The 24,634-nt window shown below is 44.8% G+C and overlaps 5 protein-coding genes across 5 annotated transcripts; 4 read left to right on the forward strand and 1 right to left on the reverse strand.

Moving 5' to 3' along the window:
* The first annotated feature begins 5,764 nt into the window (after nt 1-5,764).
* On the forward strand, nt 5,765-6,528 carry LOC108706197 (histone H1B-like). Its single transcript, XM_018242804.2, has one exon. It carries the CDS (start codon nt 5,815-5,817, stop codon nt 6,475-6,477), a length of 663 nt encoding a protein of 220 aa, XP_018098293.2. The 5' UTR covers nt 5,765-5,814; the 3' UTR covers nt 6,478-6,528.
* A 1,113-nt stretch (nt 6,529-7,641) lies between these two features.
* LOC121393613 (histone H3) lies at nt 7,642-8,140 on the forward strand. The gene has a single exon (XM_041562606.1). The coding sequence runs from the start codon at nt 7,676-7,678 to the stop codon at nt 8,084-8,086; it is 411 nt and encodes a 136-aa protein (XP_041418540.1). The 5' UTR covers nt 7,642-7,675; the 3' UTR covers nt 8,087-8,140.
* A 1,058-nt stretch (nt 8,141-9,198) lies between these two features.
* Nucleotides 9,199-24,145, forward strand: LOC108705669. Its single transcript, XM_041562608.1, is given in 3 exon segments — nt 9,199-9,557; nt 22,510-22,896; nt 23,782-24,145. Coding segments are annotated over 3 exon segments (987 nt in total). The 5' UTR covers nt 9,199-9,274; the 3' UTR covers nt 24,099-24,145.
* On the reverse strand, nt 10,180-10,664 carry LOC108716542 (histone H2A type 1-like). Its single transcript, XM_018262741.2, has one exon. It carries the CDS (start codon nt 10,616-10,618, stop codon nt 10,226-10,228), a length of 393 nt encoding a protein of 130 aa, XP_018118230.1. The 5' UTR covers nt 10,619-10,664; the 3' UTR covers nt 10,180-10,225.
* LOC108716548 (histone H2B 1.2-like) lies at nt 10,957-11,432 on the forward strand. Its single transcript, XM_018262747.2, has one exon. The coding sequence runs from the start codon at nt 10,998-11,000 to the stop codon at nt 11,376-11,378; it is 381 nt and encodes a 126-aa protein (XP_018118236.1). The 5' UTR covers nt 10,957-10,997; the 3' UTR covers nt 11,379-11,432.
* Nucleotides 24,146-24,634: the final 489 nt, after the last annotated feature.

Consider the following 24,634-nt stretch of genomic DNA (forward strand, 5'->3'; position numbering starts at 1 on the left):
AGTACTTTCCAAACATCCACAAGTAGTGATGGGCGAATTTGCGCCGTTTCGAAATTCGCGAAACGGTGAAAAATTCATGAAACAGCGCCGGGGCCCGTCTTTTGACGCCGGGGCCCGTCTTTTGACGCCGGGGCCCGTCTTTTGACGCCGGCGCCCGTTTTTGACGCCGCAAATTTTCGCGGGCGTTTCACGAATTTATTCGCTGGCGGTGAATCGCGCAAATTTGATTTCTTTGATGTCTTTGTATGAGAATCTACATTTCGCATTAGTTTTATCAGCTGATGAATTCACAATTAAGTTAAAATCTCCTCCTACAATGAGTCTACCCACAGAGAATTCTTCCAAAACCTTCAAGAAGTTTTTGATATACATAATTTGACCAGAATTAGGAACATATACATTAGCGATAGTGCACAGCTGACCCGCCAGTTTCCCTTTGATAGTGATGTATCTACCTTCGGTATCAGACAGTGAGTCAATATATTCAAAGGGGAGGTCGTCATGCAAAAGAATCATCACACCAGCGGCTTTTTTAACTGGATTGTTGTTCAGGTACATTTATGATTCAATGGTCAGTATAGGAGTATGGTTCTCTTTAAAGTGAGTCTCCTGTGGAGAACTATCTGAGCTCTGTATTTTCTACATTCGTGAAGGATTTGAGACCTTTTGGAGGGTACATTGATACCATTAACGTTATAAGAGAGTATTACACAATCCATATTACGTGTGACTGCCATAGTGCAAAATACAGTACATTCGATTCACACACCAGGGGTGCTTAAACCTGTTGTCAGATGATGTGGAAAAAGTAGTGGATAGGGGAGGAAAAACAGGGGGGTGATAAAGTGGAGGGGTAGGAAGAAACCGCAACAGTCTCTCTGGGAAGGTATCCCAAGACTGAAATTGTGGGGGAGCGGTGGAGGTTTGGAACGCCTCCAATTTGGGGGTAGGTGGTTGGGTGGGGAAGCGCACAATCCTATTCTTGTGGAGACTAACTCTCTCGTCTACCACCGATCCAGATTGCAGAAGTGATGAAAAATTTAAACATAGGTAGCACGGGGAGGGGTTGAAACCAAGTAGACCAAGAGCATTTCAAGGTAAAACACATCATGAATCATTCAACAAAATTATATAATTGACTGACCATCCAGGTTATAATGGGTAAAGAAATTGAGGAATACGTTAGGTTACTTATACAGTACAAATACCAGCATGTTATCTTCACAGTGCAAGCATCGGTATAGTAGAGATGTACTTACATTCAGTACCGTTCAAATTAGTTCGGTGAGAGGAATGGGTTCCTCTAAAAATACAAATGGAAAGAAAAACTATTTTTTTTTTTCCCATGAAAAATGCAGAAAAATTATAAAACGCAAGTCAGTAAATGAGCAAGAAGTTGGGTTACCTCGATACCATATAAAGTCCTAATGGAGCTCTGTGGGTCACAGCGGTCATCAAACAATCACAGTTTGCAAAGTTCAGTGATAAGATGATCTTGGGTTGTCTTTTGGGGTCCTCGGTGTCCTCTGAGTTCTTCTAGGGGTATGAGCCTTGGACCATTCGCCTTGGACATCAAAAGAAAGTTCCGGCATTCTCGCAGGGTTCGGAGACCATCCCTGGAGATCTATGTCGGGAAGATTCAATCTCTTAAAGGAGAAGGAAAGGTTAAAACTAAGTAAGCCTTATCAGAAAGGTCCATCTAAATATACCAGTAAACCCCCAAAGTAATGCTGATCTGAGTCCCCTGTCAAAAGAAATACTGCATTTCTTTCCTTCTATTGTGTACTCATGGGCTTCTGTATCAGACTTCCTGCCTTCAGCTTAAACCTCATTGCCCTGGGCAAGAGCATGCTCAGTTTGCTCCTCTTCCCCACCCCTCCCTTCTCTACTGTAATCTGAGCCCAGAGCAGGGAGAGACTCAGGCAGGAAGTGATGTCATACCACATTAATACTGCAGCTCCTATTCTAAACAAACAGAGAGTTTCTAGAGCTTTTTACTCAGGTATGGTAAAACATTCTACAGAATAAATATATCATTCTAGCTTGCACTATTGCAGCTAATCTATTGGCAATAAAATGCCTCCGTAGCTTTCCTTCTCCTTTAAGGAAGTGGGCAGTATCAGAAGGGAATCTGAGTATTGCTGTCGTGCCATCCTTAGTTACGGATAGGGAAAATGGATAACCCCATCTGTATTGTACATTCGTCTCCCGAAGGACGTCAGTCAGGGGTTTCAGCATTTTGCGCTTGAAAAGCGTTGTTCTGGATAGATCTTGGAAAAGTTTAATAGTATTTTCCTCATAGCAAATATTATTGACCCCTCTAGCTTTAGACAGTATTTCCTCTTTGAGGCCAAAGCTGTGTACGCAGCATAGGATATCCCTAGGTGCATTCAGTGGGGCAGTTTTGGGTTTCTGTACCCTATGTGCCCTGTCCAGTTGGATCTCAGTTTGCTGCTCCCTGCTGAGGATATCATTAAAGATCAGCTGCAGTACTCTTGCAATATCTTCCCTTTGCACTGTCTCTGGCACCCCTCTAACCCTTATATTATTTCTTATACTCCTATTTTCCTGATCTTCAAGTTGTCTTTGAAGATCTTGAATTATAGTGTCCTGAGTTTGAACATGGGAGCAAATAGATTTTTGGTTAGAGGAGAATTTACAGAGGTTTTGCTCTAAGTCCTCAGTGCGTGATGCAAGAGTAAGCATGTCACGTTTTATGTCTTGAATGTCCTCTTTAATGTTAGCTGTGACTTCCTGCAGCATCTCTTTTATATCTGACTTTGTAGGCAGATTAGCGATGTACCTGTGGATACTGGGTTCCTCATCCAGATCGCTGTCCAAGTCAGTTTGTTCCCTGTTTGATTCGGCTTCCTCCTCCCTGTCTTCACGCACCGGCGCCATTTTGGATTCAGCGCGCTCGTTTCTTTTTTTCAGAAATAGCGGCGCTATCTCACCGGAGCTCGCCTGAGACCTTTTACTCTGTGTCCTCTCTTTATCCGGTTTGGTCTTATCCGTCTTCCCCATCGCACCGGTCATGTATTGTGGCTGGACTAACGGAGCGCACGGACTATGCGGCCATTCACTGCCACGGCAAGCCACGCCCAATGCAGGAAACTTTCTTTTCCCACACATAGAAAGCATAATATGTAAAATGTAAAAAAATTTTAACATATAAGAGCATCATAAAAACAACAGACCTTATAAACAGCCTTCGAAAAATGTTGAGGGTTAGTTCAATAAAGACCCTCTTAAACTGTAAAGATAAAATTGTAAAGGTGAAAACAAGAAATAACCAGATTCAATCGTCATGATGACAGTCACGAGTGGGTCTGAAAGGAGACTCCAGACTCCCATTATGGGGGTTTCCATGTCGAACCATGGACGTAGCGAGTTCCAACAAAAGATTGAGAAACAAGGTGACTGAGCCCTCTAGTTATTATGATTATATAATTCAAACTTTGGTAGCAAATCTGGTAGTAGGTCAATTGACAGCGTTTAAGTATGTTCATGGAGGTTGTTCCTCCCTTTGGGGAGAGGGTGACAGTGCCAGAGTAGGAAGCCGAGGAGAGCCGGGGACTTTAGACTATTGTGGGCTAAGAGAGGCCCTGGGTGATGATGCTCCATCTGATCCTTGATTGTCCTTAGCTCTTAATCCAAGACCTTGAGTAGTTTACAGCCGTTCCGTGGGTGGGTTAAGATGGGGGTTTGGCCTTTGTAGCTAATAATCAGCTTGAAGGGAAATCCCCAGCGGTATGGTATTTTACAGTCTCTTAAGATCTGAGTTACGGGTTTTAACTCCCTCCTCTTGGCTAACGTAACTGGCGATAAATCAGAGTAGATATGCATCTTTTGGTTGCGGAAATCCAATGAGTGTACAGATCGTGTTTTGGACAATATGCTTTCATAATAGTGAAAGCGAACTATGATGTCACGTGGAGGCTTATTAGATGGAGGTTTAGAGGCTAGTGATCTATGTGCTCTGTCCAATTTCCATAGGTCTAATGGAGTGTCTGGGCAGAGATGCACAAATAAAGCAATTAGATATTCATTGATGTCAGGGCCCAAAACTTCTTCTGGGATTCCCCTGAATCGCAGATTTTTTGTCTGCGAGACCTATTTTCAAGGTCTTCACATGTCTCTTTAAGTTGGTCTATTTCCTCTTTAAGATCGTTATTGTCGTGTTCCAAATTGGCCATTCTCTCTGAACCATATTGTCAGTGTAGGTTTCTAGTTTACCGGTGCAATCTCCCAGATCAGTAAGATCTCTTTGTATTTCCCTTACAGCCGCAGCCACCGCTGTGGTAATTGACTGTGTGAGAGAAGAGTTAAGCTGCGTGTGTAACGGCGCCAGCTGCTCTTGTAATATTTTAGCTGTAACAGGTGCCTCCTCTGGTGAGTGTATTTGAGAGGTTAAACAAGAATTTTCGTCCTCGCAGGCGATCCAGTTGGCGGTGGTGTCGCAGTTCTAGAGGGAGGTGAGGCAGAAGAGACGCTACGCTGACAGGCGCCATCTTGGCTTTCTTCACAGCTTTCCGCGCCAGCAGTTCTATGGAGGTAGGGAGACAGCGTGGTTTTCTGCTTCTTCTGCTTTTTTTCCCCCATCGCTGCTTACCAAGAGTTGTCCTTGCTCTGTTGGCAACCCGAATCTCTGATGTTAAACTGAAGATTGCTTAATTTCGGGCTAAATGCAGGCTTTAGTCACGGAGCCTCAATCAGTTGCGTGCGCTCTGTTCCAGTTGCACTGGTTTTTATCCAATGAATTATATTCCAATTGTTTTCAAAACCACTGATCTCAATACTGAGTTTTCTGATGTCTCTTTGTATGTTATCACATACGTTTCAGAGAACAATTGGAAAGAACAATTCCAACTAGTTATACAATTATATCCTCAAAGAAGGCCACCAGGGATAATTTTAGCTACATGTTGCTGCCAGTGGCTTTACAGCAGGCATTTAATTTTTAATTCCAGGCTTGGAGACAAGTTTTGGTTGAATATAAACTGGATGTACTGCCAACATAAGCTTCCTGTGCGCTGCCAGTTCACATAGGGGCTACCAGTAGTTAATTAAAGCTCATATTTGGCACCTAAAGTAAATTTTTGCATGCTTGTGTTGCTCTCCAACTTCTAATTACATTTGAATGTAGCTCAGAAGTAGAAAAGGTTGGGGATACCTCATCTATAATGTAAGGACGAATTAAATCCAGTGCAGTGAGTGGGACCCTCCCCTGAGTGCTGCACTCCAGATCCCACAGCAAAGCCTCCTGCACTGTGTTACTTGTCTGGGAGTCCCGAGCCCACACATTCCCCTTATTGCCTCCCCTCTCAACCACATCTGCCCATATTGTACCCGGGGGGGCTCCTCTATCTCTGGGGGGACGGTGGAAGAGAAAGAATTTATGGAACATGATACAAATGTGATAGAAATGAGCCCATGGAAAGAACCAGAATATTTTCAGGGAGAATCCTGAATGAACCTGAGCTGTTCCGGCCAATCTCTGTAACCAGCGACCAAATAAGCCCTTTAGTGGGCACGGGCATATACTAGGGAACAGGATCCCACACAAACTGGGCGCATTTATCATCAGAGAGAAGAGAAACCCCCCATTTTTCAGACTCTGGAAACACAGACCGTCATGTGCCCCAAAGCTTCCACCAGCGACAATACATGGGCGGGGTTTTACATATCTTCCAATAAGAACTAAAGTCGAACTCTGAGAGCTGACCAATCAGCGACCCGGAAAAGCTGAATATAAGGAGGTCAGGAAAATAAAGATATTAGATTTTAGCTCCTGCAAGAAAATTTGGATCGAGAATGGCAGCTACAACTGAAACCGCTCCTGTCGCTCCACCGGCAGAACCAGCCGCTGTCAAGAAGACAAAGAAGCAGCAGCCGAAGAAAGTAGTGGGAGGCGCAAAAGCCAAGAAACCCTCCGGGCCCAGCGCGTCTGAACTGATCGTCAAAGCCGTGTCCGCCTCTAAGGAGCGCAGCGGGGTGTCCCTGGCCGCTCTCAAGAAGGCTCTGGCTGCCGGAGGATACGATGTGGACAAGAACAACAGTCGACTCAAGCTGGCTCTCAAGGCCTTGGTCACTAAAGGGACTCTGACCCAAGTCAAAGGGAGCGGAGCCTCCGGATCCTTCAAACTCAATAAGAAGCAACCGGAGACCAAGGAAAAGGCGGCCAAGAAGAAGCCAGCGGCGCCCAAAGCCAAGAAAACCGCAGCCGGGGCAAAGAAGGCGCCCAAGTCCCCGAAAAAGCCCAAGAAGGTCTCGGCAGCAGCAAAGAGCCCCAAGAAGGTGAAGAAACCGGCAAAGGCCGCCAAAAGCCCCAAGAAACCGAAGGCTGTTAAAGCCAAGAAGGTGGCCAAGAGTCCCGCTAAAAAGGCCACCAAGCCAAAAGCTGCCAAGAGCCCAGCAAAGGCCAAAGTCGCCAAACCCAAAGCGGCTAAAGCCAAGAAGCCTGCGCCTAAGAAGTAATGTGCCCGCAACCCCCGCTCATCCCACCAAAGGCTCTTTTCAGAGCCACCACTTCCTCCATTAAAAGAGCCAATACTGTATCAATGGGTTAATTATCTCACGGGAAGGGTTTCCAGAATCACCTGAATCTCCCATCAAATTATACTTTTGTACCTCCGCTCCATTTTCCCCTTATTTGTATCACACGCAACTCACTGCGCAAATTTAGTCTTACACTGCCACCGTGTGGCCAATTGCACGTATTTCACATAAGTACTTCCAATGCTTTCCAAAATGCTTCGGGTTTCCTGCGAAATCCAGCTGGACGTTTCTAAGACTAATATAGGCCGATTTTGTCTGTGTAATAAAGCTGTACATTTAACAATTTAGACCCCACTTACTGTGCTCAATTTCTCCTTTCCTTTGGGGATTCGGTTTAAGCACCCTGGGAATGTTAATGATCCCAATCTCCTCTCCCCCTTTTTATCACTATTAATATTGGATACAACTGTATATGAACGGAAGGGACTTGTACTGGATACATTTATATCCTTCTCTTGCTGTACCCACGGCTGATTTTGGACAGTTTTACGTCTTTAATTTGACAATTGAATCCATGCGTTATGATTGAAAGGTGCCAATCAATGTTCGTTTATTGAGGTATGATTGATTTATGTTCAGATGTTTTAAACTGAATTGTTCCCTGCATGAGATTAATACGAAGTAAATAACAGGGCAGCGGGTCTCACGGGTAAATAACGAGTTCAGACCTAAAGGGAATTCTCTAGAAACGGAATATAAGAATGGGACAAATACTAAACGTGCTGCTTTGTAGAGACAGATTGTTTTGGCGGGCTGGCTATGGCACCAGCAGAGATTTTTCACCGCCTCAAAATGAGTTGTGACGTTACATGACTTCAAGTTCCTTATTAACAAATCAAAGCAGAATATTTAGAGCGGGCTCTTTTAAATTTGAATTCTAGCCTTCCCGCCAGGGTATAATTACGTCACAGAACGACCGGTTAGTGATCAGCAAATCAAATGGGAGTATTTAGAGCGGGCTCTCACATTCGCTGTTTTAGCCTTCCCCCTAACCAATAAGATTCGAGTTCAGTCAATGACTTGATTTAGGTATCCAATGAAAAACTAGAGACTGTGTATAAATAAGAGGCAGGAAGCGATTCGTTACATAACATTTTTTTTGTTGTAGTGGTTAGCTATGGCTCGTACTAAACAGACCGCCCGCAAGTCCACCGGAGGGAAGGCTCCTCGCAAACAGTTGGCCACTAAGGCAGCCAGGAAGAGCGCTCCGGCCACTGGAGGTGTCAAGAAGCCACATCGTTACCGCCCAGGTACTGTCGCTCTCCGAGAAATCCGACGTTACCAGAAATCCACTGAGCTGCTGATTCGCAAGTTGCCTTTCCAGCGCCTGGTTCGTGAGATCGCTCAGGATTTCAAGACTGACCTGCGTTTCCAGAGCTCGGCCGTCATGGCTCTGCAGGAGGCCAGCGAGGCTTATCTGGTTGGCTTGTTTGAGGACACCAATCTGTGCGCCATCCATGCCAAGAGGGTCACCATCATGCCCAAGGATATCCAGTTGGCCCGCAGGATCCGAGGCGAGAGAGCTTAGATACAGTTGCGACTTTTCTTACTAAACACAAAGGCTCTTTTCAGAGCCACCAAATCCCAAATTAAATGAGTTGAACGCTCCAATATCTGTTCATTCGGGGAAGCTCGTGAGATCCTTGTGTAGAACCGATCTCTAACCGCGGCAACCGCTGTGGTATCAGTGTTAATGCTTTTGTTTGTTTCTGCAATCTCCCCGTTATATAATGTGTAGCCATTTCAAACTTGTACGATATCCCGCTCAGTTATCCACAAACATAAGGGCTAATACGAACATCTGCGTTATATCTAACCAGCTTCTAGACCTGCAACTTTTATTGTGGGATCTTCGTTTTTAAAATATTTACATTGTAATAGTCGTCGACCCCAGTGCTAAACTCCCATCAGTCCCGCTGTATAACCGGTAGAATTTGACATTTCTGTACGGACATCCTTCCCGTGAATGTAACATATTAGCAACCGAACAAAGGAGCAGAGGCCGGTCTGAGCGATGTTGTGGTAGATTGATCTAAGTATTATCAGCGCCACCTAGTGTCACATCACATGCAGATTTAAAAAAGTGTAAAAGTCTTTGGGCACTTGGGCAATCGTACTGATTATTACACCTAAAAATATAGATTAATTAGAAAAACGAATAAAGATCGCAGATTTGTTTACAGAATTAAGATTGTCAGTGACGATGAATCTCGGTACAAAGACTGTAATTCTGATATCACAAAGGGCTTCAAATAGGCCAATAGGAGGTCAACAATTTTTTTAAAGTAGCCAATAGGACAGAAATTCCTTATCGAGTACCACTTAAAATCATTATCTTGTAAATTGTAAATACTGCTTCACTAAATTTCTAACGGCATTCTATAAATTAAATTAAATCGTGTATTGCCTCCAAGAAACACTGGAAATTCGCAGTTGGTTGAGGTTCATAAGAATAAGTTAATGAGCGATAGAGTTAGAGAATAAAAAATAGATACCATATAATTGACACATCGTTGTAAATAGTAAATTACACACTTTGCGGAAGATTTCTAAATGTTTATTTACTGACAGGAGTGGAAAACAAATAAAATCTAGACGGAAGCGTTATTAGCCCCGCCCAAATGTCTAGTTTCCTATCAGGTCGACTTTAGTGCTATATAAGGTGTAGCGATGTGAGTGACTAGGCAGTTTGTACGGAACGCATCACTTACTGATTATGTCTGGACGTGGCAAAGGAGGAAAGGGCTTAGGGAAAGGAGGCGCCAAGCGGCACAGGAAGGTGTTGCGGGATAACATTCAGGGTATCACTAAACCCGCCATCCGCCGCCTGGCCCGGAGAGGGGGAGTCAAGCGCATCTCCGGTCTTATCTACGAGGAGACTCGTGGCGTTCTCAAGGTTTTCCTAGAGAATGTTATTCGAGACGCCGTCACCTATACAGAACACGCCAAGAGGAAGACTGTTACCGCCATGGATGTGGTGTACGCGCTCAAGCGCCAGGGCCGCACTCTCTACGGCTTCGGAGGCTAAATGTTCTACTGCCCATTAATCTTATACCCAAAGGCTCTTTTCAGAGCCACCCACCCACTCATATTAAGAGTTGTGATATTTTGAACGAGGTATCTTCTAGATTTTCATTTAATGCTTTATGGTGCCCAAATGTTATTGTAGTTGCTTCACTTCGATTCATAAATTGGAACGCACTCTTTTCTAGCACCATTATAACTTTATACTGTGGATTGTGCCCCCTGTACAGTAAATGTGCGCCCTGCCTTCCTAGAGTAGATTTTGTCGCTGGGTATCTCTTCCGATACAGCCAATTTGTTTGAGACTTTCACTGCAGCAGAGTAGAGCTGGACACAAACCGCATGTATCTCCCATTAGCCTCTTTGAAATAAATTGATACTGGCTATGGGCGGGAGTTATCCATGTACCACTGCACTTAAAGGGTAGAAATGCCCGATTGATTGCTCTGTCCTACTGGATTGCACGGGGGATACATTGTTACGGGTTATGGTTGTTTCTTCTATACCCACGAGCCTCATACAAACACCAGTCGCTCGCAATGAGCAAATTTAGTTACTCTAAATATGAAAGAATATCAGCCTTTTTAGCAGGTGTGGGTGGCTCTGAAAAGAGCCTTTGTGTTCAGATTGCGGACAGGGCAGCTCACTTGCTCTTAGTTGACTTGGAACTCTCGGTTTTCTTGGGCAGCAGCACGGACTGGATGTTGGGCAGGACTCCACCCTGAGCGATAGTCACCCCTCCGAGCAGTTTGTTCAATTCCTCATCGTTGCGCACAGCGAGTTGCAGGTGCCTGGGGATAATACGGGTCTTTTTGTTATCTCGGGCAGCGTTCCCAGCCAATTCCAGGATCTCAGCAGTCAGATACTCGAGCACTGCAGCCAAATAGACCGGAGCTCCGGCTCCCACCCGTTCAGCATAGTTGCCTTTTCTCAACAGACGATGAACACGACCAACTGGGAATTGCAGCCCAGCACGAGATGAGCGAGTCTTTGCCTTAGCACGGGTTTTTCCTCCTTGTTTGCCTCTGCCAGACATGTTAACAAAACTCTTTTCTTACCAACTAGATAAATTCTAAAATAATACGCAAAGAGCCGCTGTACCGCTTATTTATAGAGTGTACTCGGTTCGTTGATTGGGTGAGTTTCAATGCAGCCAATGGTAGAGGTGCTTTAACAGGAACCAACCAAAAGATCACAGGGCTAATCTTTGTGTTGAATGGATAATGATGCATACTTCCCCCCCTCATAAATTCGTCAGTGACGTCTTTGAAGTAGGCGTTTAGCTCATGTGACAAAAATGGCCAATAGAAAACTCAAAGACAGAGCTGCCTCGTTTGCATGGGAGGACTATAAAACTGATCAGCGATAGAGTTTGGGTACAGTGTATAGAGACAGAATAGCGAGTTTTGGTGAAAATGCCTGAACCAACAAAGTCCGCGCCAGCACCGAAGAAGGGATCCAAGAAAGCGGTGACTAAAACCCCGAAGAAAGATGGGAAGAAGCGTAGAAAGAGCAGGAAGGAAAGTTACGCCATTTACGTGTACAAGGTGATGAAGCAAGTGCACCCCGACACCGGTATTTCCTCCAAGGCCATGGGTATTATGAATTCCTTTGTCAACGATATATTTGAGCGCATTGCAGGGGAAGCCTCCCGCCTGGCTCATTATAACAAACGTTCCACCATCACCTCACGGGAGATCCAGACCGCGGTCCGCCTGCTGCTGCCTGGGGAACTGGCCAAACACGCCGTGTCCGAGGGCACCAAGGCTGTCACCAAATACACCAGCGCCAAGTAACTGCTCCTTCTCTTGTCCTACTCCCAACAACACAAAGGCTCTTTTAAGAGCCCCCACATCTTATTTTCGGAAGATCTGTAACTTCTCTGAGGAGTCCTAATGAAAAGCAATATTCTATAGAGTGTCTGTCCTCGTACGTTACAAGAAAATGCTTTTGGCGTTCGAGACCTTATCCCTAACTTTCTGTAAATACTTGAGTTTTAACCTCGCTGTGCGAGTCTCTGGTTCTACAGTGTTATCTATAGACAATATAGTACGAGATGCCACTCGCGTTCTCAGTTTCCTTGTTTATTCTGCTCGGTTCTTTTCTACAACTTTCTCATCTTTCTTTATCTCTTAGCCCACGTTCTCACCGATAGTGATGGGCGAATTTGCGCCGTTTCGCTTCGCCGAAAAATTCACAAAACGGCATTTTTGACGCCGGCGTCTCGTTTTTTCTAAACGGGCGTTTCGCGAATTTATTCGCTGGCTGCGAATCGCGCAAATTCGCGCCTGGCGAATAAATTCGCCCATCACTACTCACCGACTTTCTCTCTCATATGTCCTCGCTTCTTCTCTTGCATCTGTTTCCTACAGTTCCCCAAACACTCCCCACCATAGGTAACGCTCAGCTGGGGCTCTACAGTAGCCTGATGTCGGTGTCTGGGGTATTGGCATTATGGGTAATGGGGGTATATTACCTGCACAAAATAATAAACCCCAGGTCCCCAGATATGCCAATAAAACCGCTCCAGAAGATGGATAGATTGGAAGCCTTGCCTTGCCCATGCTTGCACAAGCTGAACACCCCAATTTACCCCTTGCTTCTGGCTTCACTATGGCTTGACAAAGGGGCGTGACCCCGAAACGTTGCACTACTGCATAATAAAATTGCAAGGGCTGGCCCTGCTACTGCAACTCCTGTGTGCCGGTGAAATTCTTCTCACTATGGCTACTTCTGCTTGGCTGAAACTTTTCAGTATCATCTCTATGCTGACTTTGTTTAGTTTCTCTTTAATATTTATCACATGAAGTAATTTTAATATTGATAATATAGATGAATTATGGGAGATTACTTGCCCTTTAAATGAGGTTGGATATAGGAATAGTGAATCACTTTTAGTGGTATCTGTCTTGTTTTTTTTTCTCTTTATTTTCTTTCTTTTCCCACTGCTGTTATATATGAGGTGCAGTTCCCCTAAAGAAGCACCTCCAGTATGTTTTAGAAATGTTTACATCCCAATAACAATATATACAGCAATCAAGGTTGACTGGATACCGAAAAGTCTTTAAATAGTATTGCCCAGTCTTCTTGTGAGGCACCTCCGCCGTAGGTGCAAATAAGTAATCCACCAAAAAATAGAACACAAGAAGATAGGCGCTGAGGCAGGATTAACTGCTAAATCATCAGTGTTTATTTGCCAACACTACATGTTTCGAACCATAGAAGGCTCTTTGTCAAGTGCAGCCACTGAAGCACAGAGGCCAGAAAAAATATGCCATATAAATGCTTAAAATATTCTGTTTTTTTTTGGTCGCAGCCACTGCAGCACAGAGGCCAGAAAAAATATGCCATATAAATGCTGAAAATATTCTGTTTTTTTTAGTCGCAGCCACTGAAGCACAGAGGCCAGAAAAAATATGCCATATAAATGCTGAAAATATTCATTTTTTTGTCACAGCCACTGAAGCACAGAGGCCAGAAAAAATATGCCATATAAATGCTGAAAATATTCATTTATTTTTGTCGCAGCCACTGAAGCACAGAGGCCAGAAAAAATATGCCATATAAATGCTGAAAATATTCAATTTTTTTGGTCGCAGCCACTGAAGCACAGAGGCCAGGAAAAATATGCCATATAAATGCTGAAAATATTCTGTTTTTTTTAGTCGCAGCCACTGAAGCACAGAGGCCAGAAAAAATATGCCATATAAATGCTGAAAATATTCAATTTTTTTGGTCGCAGCCACTGAAGCACAGAGGCCAGGAAAAATATGCCATATAAATGCTGAAAATATTCTGTTTTTTTTAGTCGCAGCCACTGAAGCACAGAGGCCAGAAAAAATATGCCATATAAATGCTGAAAATATTCAATTTTTTTGGTCGCAGCCACTGAAGCACAGAGGCCAGGAAAAATATGCCATTTAAATGCTGAAAATATTCTGTTTTTTTTGGTCGCAGCCACTGAAGCACAGAGGCCAGAAAAAATATGCCATATAAATGCTGAAAATATTCTGTTTTTTTTGGTCGCAGCCACTGAAGCACAGAGGCCAGAAAAACTCAGGATTTACCTGGATTCAAATTAAACCAGTAGGGTTTGCACCCTAGTTTGTAACGGTGGTGGAGGGAGGAGGACGCTAAAGGACAGCTGTATGTGGAGTCATGAGGCGTGCAGAGAAGGACAGCTGCATGGGGAGTCAGGATCAGAAACTCAGAACAAGTCTTCCGGCGTGCAGTAACCCTCCGAGATCCACCCCTCATTCATTTTAATAAAGGTCAGGTAATCCACACTTTTGTGACCTAGGCGAGTTCTCTTCTCAGTTACAATCCCTCCTGCTGCACTGAAGGTCCTTTCTGAGAGGACACTTGAGGCGGGGCAAGACAAGAGGTTCATGGCAAATTGTGACAGCTCTGGCCACAGATCAAGCCTGCGCACCCAGTAGTCCAGGGGTTCATCGCTCCTCAGAGTGTCGATATCTGCAGTTAATGCCAGGTAGTCCGCTACCTGCCGGTCGAGGCGTTCTTTGAGGGTGGATCCCGAAGGGTTCTGCCGCTGCCTTGGGCTGAAAAACATTTGCATGTCTGACGTTACAGAGTGGCCAAAGTGCTTTGTCCTTGCAGGTGCGCTCGTGGCAGGATTACTGGCACCTCTGCCCCTGGAATGTTGATGAGTTCCTGAAGTGACATCACCCTTAAAAGCATTGTACAACATGTTTTGCAGGCTGGTTTGTAAATGCAGCATCCTTTCAGACTTGTGGTATGTTGGTAACATTTCTGCCACTTTATGCTTGTACCGAGGGTCTAGTAGAGTCGCGACCCAGTACAGGTCCTTCTCCTTAAGCCTCTTGATACGGGGGTCCTTCAACAGGCATGACAGCATGAAAGACCCCATTCTCACAAGGTTGGATGCAGAGGTATCCATCTCCGCTTCCTCGTTATCAAGGACTGCATCATCCACGGTCTCCTCCCCCCAGCCACGTACAAGACCAGGGGTCCCCAAAAGGTCACCACTAGCCCCCTGGGAAGCCTGCTCCTGTTGGTCCTCCTCCTCCACAAAGCCACCTTCCTCCTCTGACTCCACTTCTGACACCTCTCCCTGCGTTGCAGCAGGTGCCTGGGTTCGTTCTGGTGATTCCGACCAGAAATCGTGCGCTTCCTGCTCCTCGTCACGCTGGTCTACAGCCTCATCTGTCACTCGTCGCACTGCACGCTCCAGGAAGAAAGCAAAGGGTATTAGGTCGCTGATGGTGCCTTCGGTGCGACTGACCATATTTGTAACCTCTTCAAAAGGGCGCATGAGCCTGCAGGCATCGCGCATAAGCACCCAGTAACGGGGGAAAAAAATCCCCAGCTCTGCAGATCCAGTCCTACCACCCAGTTCAAACAGGTATTCGTTGACGGCTCTTTGTTGTTGCAGCAGACGTTCCAACATGAGGAGCGTTGAATTCCAGCGAGTCTGGCTGTCGCAAATCAAACGCCTGACTGGCATGTTGTACCGCTGCTGAATGTCAGCAAGGCGTGCCATGGCTGTATAGGAACGTCTGAAATGGGCCGACACCTTCCTGGACTGCCTGAGAACGTCCTGGAATCCTGGGTACTTTGAGACAAAACGTTGTACTATTAAATTCAGAACATGTGCCATGCAGGGCACATGTGTTAAATTGCCCAGTCTCAGTGCTGCCAACAGATTGCTTCCATTGTCACACACCACTTTTCCGATCTTCAGTTGGTGTGGGGTCAGCCACCGATCGGCCTGTGACTGCAGAGATGACAGGAGTACAGATCCGGTATGGTTTTTGCTTTCCAGGCACGTCATCCCCAAGACAGCATGACAACGGCGTACCTGGCACGTCGAATAGCCTAGGGGGAGCTGGGGGTGCACAGGTGTGGAGGAGGAGGAGGACCCAGCAGCAGAGGACGAAGAAGAGGAAGAAGACGAGGTAGAGAGCGAAGGAGGAGTAGAGGTGGTGGCAGAACCGCGTGCAATCCGTGGCGGTGACACCAACTCCACTGTCGTTGTTGAGCCACACATTTCCTGCTTCCCAGCCATGACCAAGTTCACCCAGTGGGCAGTGTAGGTGACATACCTGCCCTGACCATGCTTGGAGGACCATGCGTCAGTAGTCATATGGACCTTTGGCCCAACACTAAGTGACAGAGATGCGGTGACTTGGCTCTGCACATGGTGGTACAGGTGTGGTATTCCCTTTTTTGAAAAAAATTGCGGCTGGGTACCTTCCACTGCGGTGTCCCAATTGCTACAAATTTGCGGAAGGCCTCAGAGTCCACCAGCTGGTATGGTAAAAGCTGGCGGGCTAAGAGTGCAGACAAGCCAGCTGTCAGACGCCGGGCAAGGGGGTGACTCGCAGACATTGGCTTCTTACGCTCAAACATGGCCCTCACAGAAACTTGGCTGGGGCAGATGACTGGGAATGGGAACTGGTGGTCAAGGTGGAAGGCGGAGTGGAGGGTGGTTCAGACGGGTCAAGGACAGCAGAGGTAGAGCAGTAAGATGCTGGACCAGAAGGAGGGTGGCTTTTAGTTTGCCTGTTGCCTTTGAGGTGTTGCTCCCAAAGTGCTTTGTGCTTGCCGTTCATGTGCCTTCGCATAGAAGTTGTACCTATGTGGCTGTTGGGCTTCCCAAGACTCAGTTTCTGACTGCACTCATTGCAAATTACAACGCTTTTGTCAGAGGCACACACATTAAAAAAATCCCACACTGCTGACCTTTTTGAGGCTGGCAATCTGGGGGTAAAAGTAGAAGTCGGCGGCGTTGGCGGCAATGGCGGGTGCGTTGGCCGGCTGACCACAGGTGCCGATACATGTTGTTGCCCTACTGTTCCCTGCGAGCTGTCCTCCCTGCTTCTTCTAAGTCTTATTCTCCTCCTGCCTCTCTGACTCTCCGTCTCTCCATCTGAACTATCCTCCTCTTGCTCTCTTCTACTGGGCACCCACAAAACATCAATCTCCTCATCATCATTCTCCTCAGATGCATCAATTTCTTCTAACAGCTCACAGAAGGAAGCAGCAGCGGGGACCTCCTCGTCATCACTCATTATGTCCATCTCTGTTGTGTTCTCTGCCAGAATTAAATCTGGTGTAACGTCCTCATCTCCTTCATCTTCTTCTGCCAATAATGGTTGCGCATCACTCAGTTCAAGAAACTCATGTGAAAATAACTCCTCTGACTCCAGTGAAGAAGGGGCGCCGGTGGTGGAGGAAGTGTTACGTGGGGTGCCCATAGCAGTGGAGGATGAGGATGTTGTGGTAAAGTTAGAAACGGTAGAGGATGGGGTGTGCTGTGTAAGCCAGTCAACTACCTCTTCAGCATTTTGGGAGTTCAGGGTCATTGCCTTTTTAAAACTGGGCAATTTCCTAGGGCCACAGGATAGCATAGCAGCACGGCCCCTAGTGCCTCTGCGTGGCGGCCTGCCTTTGCCTGGCATTATTTTTAAAACAAAAACAACAACAACTCAGGTGGTGTTTCTGGAGACGGTATTATTATTGATATTTAGACAGAATGTGAACAAGCTCACAGAGCTAGATGGGAGTTGTTTGAAAATGAAGAAGAAGAAGAACACACTGGGCAAACAAGGCCTACAAGGTCAACGTATACACTACTACAGCAGTGGATACGGAATATATTATTGCTGCCTGAAAAACGTCACTCGGGTGGTGTTTCTAGAGACGGTATTATTATTGATATTTAGACAGAATGTGAACAAGCTCACAGAGCTAGATGGGAGTTGTTTGAAAATGAAGAAGAAGAAGAACACACTGGGCAAACAAGGCCTACAAGGTCAACGTATACACTACTACAGCAGTGGATACGGAATATATTATTGCTGCCTGAAAAACGTCACTCGGGTGGTGTTTCTAGAGACGGTATTATTATTGATATTTAGACAGAATGTGAACAAGCTCACACAGCTAGATGGGAGTTGTTTGAAAATGAAGAAGAAGAACACACTGGGCAAACAAGGCCTACAAGGTCAACGTATACACTACTACAGCAGTGGATACGGAATATATTATTGCTGCCTGAAAAACGTCACTCGGGTGGTGTTTCTGGAGACGGTATTATTATTGATATTTAGACAGAATGTGAACAAGCTCACACAGCTAGATGGCAGTGGTTTGAAAATGAAGAACACACTGGGCAAATAATGCCTACAAGGTCAACGTATACACTACAGCAGTGGTGGATACGGAATATATTATTGCTGCTTGAAAAACGTCACTCAGGTGGTGTTTCTGGAGACGGTATTATTATTGATATTTAGACAGAATGTGAACAAGCTCACACAGCTAAGTGGCAGTGGTTTGAAAATGAAGAACACACTGGGCAAATAATGCCTACAAGGTCAACGTATACACTACAGCAGTGGTGGATACGGAATATATTATTGCTGCTTGAAAAACGTCACTCAGGTGGTGTTTCTGGAGACGGTATTATTATTGATATTTAGACAGAATGTGAACAAGCTCACACAGCTAAGTGGCAGTGGTTTGAAAATGAAGAATACACTGGGCAAATAATGCCTACAAGGTCAACATATACACTACAGCAGTGGTGGATACGGAATATATTATTGCTGCTTGAAAAACGTCACTCAGGTGGTGTTTCTGGAGACGGTATTATTATTGATATTTAGACAGAATGTGAAAAAGCTCACACAGCTAAGTGGCAGTGGTTTGAAAATGAAGAACACACTGGGCAAATAATGCCTACAAGGTCAACGTATACACTACAGCAGTGGTGGATACGGAATATATTATTGCTGCTTGAAAAACGTCACTCAGGTGGTGTTTCTGGAGACGGTATTATTATTGATATTTAGACAGAATGTGAACAAGCTCACACAGCTAAGTGGCAGTGGTTTGAAAATGAAGAACACACTGGGCAAATAATGCCTACAAGGTCAACGTATACACTACAGCAGTGGTGGATACGGAATATATTATTGCTGCTTGAAAAACGTCACTCAGGTGGTGTTTCTGGAGACGGTATTATTATTGATATTTAGACAGAATGTGAACAAGCTCACACAGCTAAGTGGCAGTGGTTTGAAAATGAAGAATACACTGGGCAAATAATGCCTACAAGGTCAACATATACACTACAGCAGTGGTGGATACGGAATATATTATTGCTGCTTGAAAAACGTCACTCAGGTGGTGTTTCTGGAGATGGTATTATTATTGATATTTAGACAGAATGTGAAAAAGCTCACACAGCTAAGTGGCAGTGGTTTGAAAATGAAGAACACACTGGGCAAATAATGCCTACAAGGTCAACGTATACACTACAGCAGTGGTGGATACGGAATATATTATTGCTGCTTGAAAAACGTCACTCAGGTGGTGTTTCTGGAGACGGTATTATTATTGATATTTAGACAGAATGTGAAAAAGCTCACACAGCTAAGTGGCAGTGGTTTGAAAATGAAGAACACACTGGGCAAATAATGCCTACAAGGTCAACGTATACACTACAGCAGTGGTGGATACGGAATATATTATTGCTGCTTGAAAAACATCACTCAGGTGGTGTTTCTGGAGACGGTATTATTATTGATATTTAGACAGAATGTGAACAAGCTCACACAGCTAGATGGCCACTGGGCAAATAATGCCTGCAAGTGCACTACTATTGGTGCACTACTATGAAGAACAGCAATCAGCACTGGACACCTTAAAGAACAGTAAGATAAGTAAAATAAAAAAAAAATTATATGTATATTAAAAAAAAAAAATATTCTCGGGTTGGTGCTGCTGAACTACTAGGAGCAGCACAGTAGCACACCAGTCCCACTCCCCAACACTGCTAGACTAATAGCACTTGGCTGTTAAAGTAGCAAAGTAAAACAACAAAAAAGAAAATAAAAGCAGTCCTTACAAGGACTATTGGGTTATTACAGCAGTCAGCAGATGAGATCAGAAGAGATCAGTGCCCACAGCAGGCAGCTACATACAGAGCACTGCAGTAGAAGGTAGATTACTAGCCAGCAAAGCTACCCTAAAATGTCCCTCAAATCCCTGCAGACTTCTGTCCCTCCAATACAGAGCAGTATCAAGTAGATTACTAGCCAGCAAACTTACTATCAACTGTCCCTCAAATCAGTGAAATCACTAGCAGCTCTCTCCCTACACTAGCTCTTCCAAGCACACACAGGCAGAATGAAAAAACGCTACAGGGCTTCAGTTTATATATGGAAGGGGAGTGGTCCAGGGGGTGTGGGGGTGGTCCAGGAGGGAGAGCTTCCTGATTGGCTGCCATGTATCTGCTGGTCTGGGGTGAGAGGTCAAAAAAAAGCGCCAGGTAAGGCGAACCCAAAATGGCGAACGTCGCGCGACGTTCGCGAACTTGCGGCGGACGCGAACAGCCGATGTTCGCGCGAACAAGTTCGCCGGCGAACAGTCCGCGACATCCCTACCCTCTATTCGCAGACACATACAAAGCGTGGCACACTACTAGGAAAAAACAAGGTCTATCGCCGACTATATCTCCATGTTTAACCTGGATAGGGAACAAACAATTTCCCATAGGCTTACATAACCCGATACTCTTACAATGGCGTAACAACGGCTTTTCTATCCTCAAAGACTTATTAACGAATGAATTCTCCCCAATTACTCAAACACAATTTCTAGAAAAGTACCCATACACTACGCAACACGTATTTTTGAGACTTCAACTCCTTCATTTCACGACCCACACCTTGCCTCACTTAAATGACAAAGATAAGGAAGACCCACTTTACAAATTATGGAAAAACACAATGATCAAACAATCCACGTCACAAATATACCAGACTATACGGACAATAATAGACACGGGAAATGAGGACAACCCAATCTTTAAATGGACCACGGATATCCCCGACATAACACAATCAGATATTTTAAACTATCATATGAGAACAATGAAGCTACTCCCAGCGAGTAGATATCAAGAGATGTCCCTTCAAATTCTACATAACTCCTATCTTACCCCACTTAGAAGACATAAAATGGGAAATCTCTCCTCTGACGACTGTCTGCGCTGTTCCTCACCAAGAGCTGATTTACTACATAGCCTCTGGTCATGCTCGAAACTGCAAACATTTTGGCAAGAGGTAGTCACATACGGTAGTCAGATAATCGGGAAACCCCTCCAACCACTAATTGGATGGGCATTATTTAGTCATACTACATACTATACCCAGCTGTCTAAATCTGAGAAAAGCCTGATAGGCAGATTAGCTGCAGCGGCGAGAAAAACTATCCTACAACAATGGTTGACTGCGGAATCCCCATCTATTCTGATAGTCAAACAAAAATTACACCATTTATTCCATATGGATTGGTTGGAAGCAATGACCAGAAAAGAACACAATGCTTCAAAATTCTTTTACACCTGGATGCCGTACATAATATCACTCCCACATCACACTAGATATCTTACGGTCTACACATTTAGACAAACAACTTGGTACGATGAGGAAACACTCAGGGAACACCCACTAGTGATGGAGTCATCCCAATACCTCGACAACTGGCAACGCGAACAAGACAGGCTGGTTTTTGCTCCCCCCAGGAGTCATCAGATAAACAGATTATTGGCAACGTACCCACCGAGTCCCTCTTAAGATCTAATGTTATATTTAGAGCTGTATGTTTTGTTAATATTGTTGAAAAATCATCTTTGAACACTGTTCAGCTTCCGCAATATTGGTTCTAGCTGTGCATATCATTGCAACGAATGAACATATTTTATATGTGTTGTAAATGAATAAAAACATGTTGGAAAAAAAAAAGAGCTAATACTGTATCAATGGGTTAATTATCTCACGGGAAGGGTTTCCAGTATCACCTGAATCTCCCATCAAATTATACTTTTGTACCTCCGCTCCATTTTCCCCTTATTTGTATCACACGCAACTCACTGCGCAAATTTACAGTCTTACACTGCCACCGTGTGGCCAATTGCACGTATTTCACATAAGTACTTCAATGCTTTCCAAAATGCTTCGGGTTTCCTGCTGTGCTTTTTAAAAATGATTGTGAAATCCAGCTGGATGTTTCTAAGACTAATATAGGCCGATTTTGTCTGTGTAATAAAGCTGTACATTTAACAATTTAGACTCCACTTACTGTGCTTAAATTTCTACTTTCCTTTGGGGGATTGGGTTTAAGCACCCTGGGAATGTGAATGATCCCAGTCTCCCCTCCCCCTTTTCATCTGAGCCGGATGCCAAACTCTCACTTTCTCTCTATTAATATTGGATACAACTGTATATGAACGGAAGGGACTTGTACTGGATACATTTATATCCTTCTCTTGCTGTACCCACGGCTGATTTTGGACAGTTTTAATGACTTCCTGGAATAAAAGTTACGTCTTTATTTTGACAATTGAATCCATGCGTTATGATTGGATTTAGAAAGTGCCAATCAATGTTCGTTTATTGAGGTATGATCTATTTATGTTCAAGTGTTTTAAACTGAAATGTTCCCCTGCGTGAGATTAATACACCTTCATGGGAAGGCGCCGGCTACAATACAATCTGAGATTATCTAAACGGAATATAAGAATGGGACACTGACCGTGCTTAATAGAGACTGAGATTATTTTGGCGGGCTGGCTATGGCAGGGTTTTTTCACTGGTCCAAAAGGAATTGTGATTTACATGACTTCAAATTCCTTATTAGCAAATCAAAGAAGAATATTTAGAGCGGGCTCTTTTTAATTTGAATTCTAGCCTTCCCGCCAGGGTATAATTACGTCACAGAACGACTGGTTATTGATCAGCAAATCAAATGGGAGTATTTAGAGCGGGCTCTCACATTCGATGTGATAGCCTTCCTCCTAACCAATAAGATTTGATTTCAGTCAATGACTTAATTTAGGTATCCAATGAAAAACGAGAGACTGTGCATAAATAAGAGGCAGGAAACAATTCGCTTCATAACATTTTTCGTTGCGTTAAATAGCTATGGCTCGTACTAAACAGACCGCCCGCAAGTCCACCGGAGGGAAGGCTCCTCGCAAACAGTTGGCCACTAAGGCAGCCAGGAAGAGCGCTCCGGCCACTGGGGGTGTCAAGAAGCCACATCGTTACCGCCCAGGTACTGTCGCTCTCCGAGAAATCCGACGTTACCAGAAATCCACTGAGCTGCTGATTCGCAAGTTGCCTTTCCAGCGCCTGGTTCGTGAGATCGCTCAGGATTTCAAGACTGACCTGCGTTTCCAGAGCTCGGCCGTCATGGCTCTGCAGGAGGCCAGCGAGGCTTATCTGGTTGGCTTGTTTGAGGACACCAATCTGTGCGCCATCCATGCCAAGAGGGTCACCATCATGCCCAAGGACATCCAGTTGGCCCGCAGGATCCGAGGCGAGAGAGCTTAGATACAGTTGCGACTTTTCTTACTAAACACAAAGGCTCTTTTCAGAGCCACCAAATCCCAAATTAAATGAGTTGAACGCTCCAATATCTGTTCATTCGGGGAAGCCCGTGAGATCCTTGTGTAGAACCGATTTCGAACAGCGGCAACAGCTGTGGTACCGGCAGTATTAATGCTTTTGTTTGTTTCTGCAATCTCCCCCTTATATAATGTGTAGCCATTTCAAACTTGCCCCGATAACCCGCTCAGTTATCCAGAAACATAAGGGCTAATACGAATATCTGCGTTCTATCCAACTAACTTCTAGACCTGCAACTTTTATTGTGGGATCCTCGTTTTTCAAGTATTTACATTGTAATAGTCGTCGACCCCAGTGCTAAACTCCCATCAGTCCCGCTTTATTACCGGTAGAATGACATTCTTGTACGTACATTTCTTCCCGTGAATGTAACATCATATTAGCAACCGAACCAAGGAGCAGAGGCCGGTTTGAGCGATGTTGTGGTAGATTGATCTAAGTATTATCAGCGCCATCTAGTGTCACATGCAGATTAAAAAAAAGTGTTTGGGCAATTGTACGGATTACACCTAAAAATCATTATTTCGGTTAAAGCCTAAATAGCGAATGACATACATTTAGAATATTTAGAAATCTTCCGCAAAGTGTGTATTTGCTGACGGAGGCGGAAAAACAGAAATAATATCGAACTACAAGGAAGCGTTATTAGCCCCGCCCAAATGTCCAGTTCCCTATCAGGTCGACTTTAGTGCTATATGTGGTGTAGCGATGTAGCATTTTGTACAGAACGCAACTTTACTGATCATGTCTGGACGCGGCAAAGGAGGAAAGGGCTTAGGGAAAGGAGGCGCCAAGCGGCACAGGAAGGTGTTGCGGGATAACATCCAGGGTATCACTAAACCCGCCATCCGCCGACTGGCCCGGAGAGGGGGAGTCAAGCGCATCTCAGGTCTCATCTACGAGGAGACTCGTGGCGTTCTTAAGGTTTTCCTAGAGAATGTCATCCGAGATGCTGTCACTTACACCGAACACGCCAAGAGGAAGACTGTTACCGCAATGGATGTGGTGTACGCTCTCAAGCGCCAGGGCCGCACTCTCTACGGCTTCGGAGGCTGAATCTACTGCCCATTAATCTTGTACCCAAAGGCTCTTTTCAGAGCCACCCACCCACTCGTATTAAGAGTTGTGATATTTTGAACGAGGTATTTTCTAGATTTTCATTTAATGCTTTATGGTGCCCAAGTGTTATTGTAGTTGCTGCACTTCTATTCATGGATTGGAGCGCACTCTCTTCTTGCCCCATTATAACTTTATACAGTCGTCTGGCGGATTTTGCCCCTTCCTTCCTAATCTCACCCTTAGTAGAGTAGATTGTGTCGCTGGGCATCTCTCACGATACAGCCAATTTGTTTATAGAGATTTTCACTGCAGTAGAGTTGGACACAAACCGCATGAATCCACCATTAGCCGTTTTGATATAGATTGGCACTTGCCATGGGCGAGAGTTATCTATGTAAAATTGCATTTTAATACTGTGCCCGATTGGTTGCTTTACCCCCAGCGCTGTGCAATACTTGCACGCTATTGGCTAATTTAAATAACGATTTCCTCGCAAGTAAAAAGTTTGTTGAGGCCAAAATAACTAGTTTCCC

Source organism: Xenopus laevis, chromosome 5L, assembly GCF_017654675.1.
Source record: "Xenopus laevis strain J_2021 chromosome 5L, Xenopus_laevis_v10.1, whole genome shotgun sequence".
In the NCBI taxonomy this organism is placed as follows: domain Eukaryota; kingdom Metazoa; phylum Chordata; class Amphibia; order Anura; family Pipidae; genus Xenopus; species Xenopus laevis.

What these genes read in the sequence shown, in the direction of transcription:
- LOC108716548 (XM_018262747.2), top strand. Translation starts at nt 10,998, where the DNA reads ATGCCTGAACCAACAAAGTCCGCGCCAGCACCGAAGAAGGGATCCAAG.
- LOC108716542 (XM_018262741.2), bottom strand. Translation starts at nt 10,618, where the DNA reads ATGTCTGGCAGAGGCAAACAAGGAGGAAAAACCCGTGCTAAGGCAAAG.
- LOC108706197 (XM_018242804.2), top strand. Translation starts at nt 5,815, where the DNA reads ATGGCAGCTACAACTGAAACCGCTCCTGTCGCTCCACCGGCAGAACCA.
- LOC121393613 (XM_041562606.1), top strand. Translation starts at nt 7,676, where the DNA reads ATGGCTCGTACTAAACAGACCGCCCGCAAGTCCACCGGAGGGAAGGCT.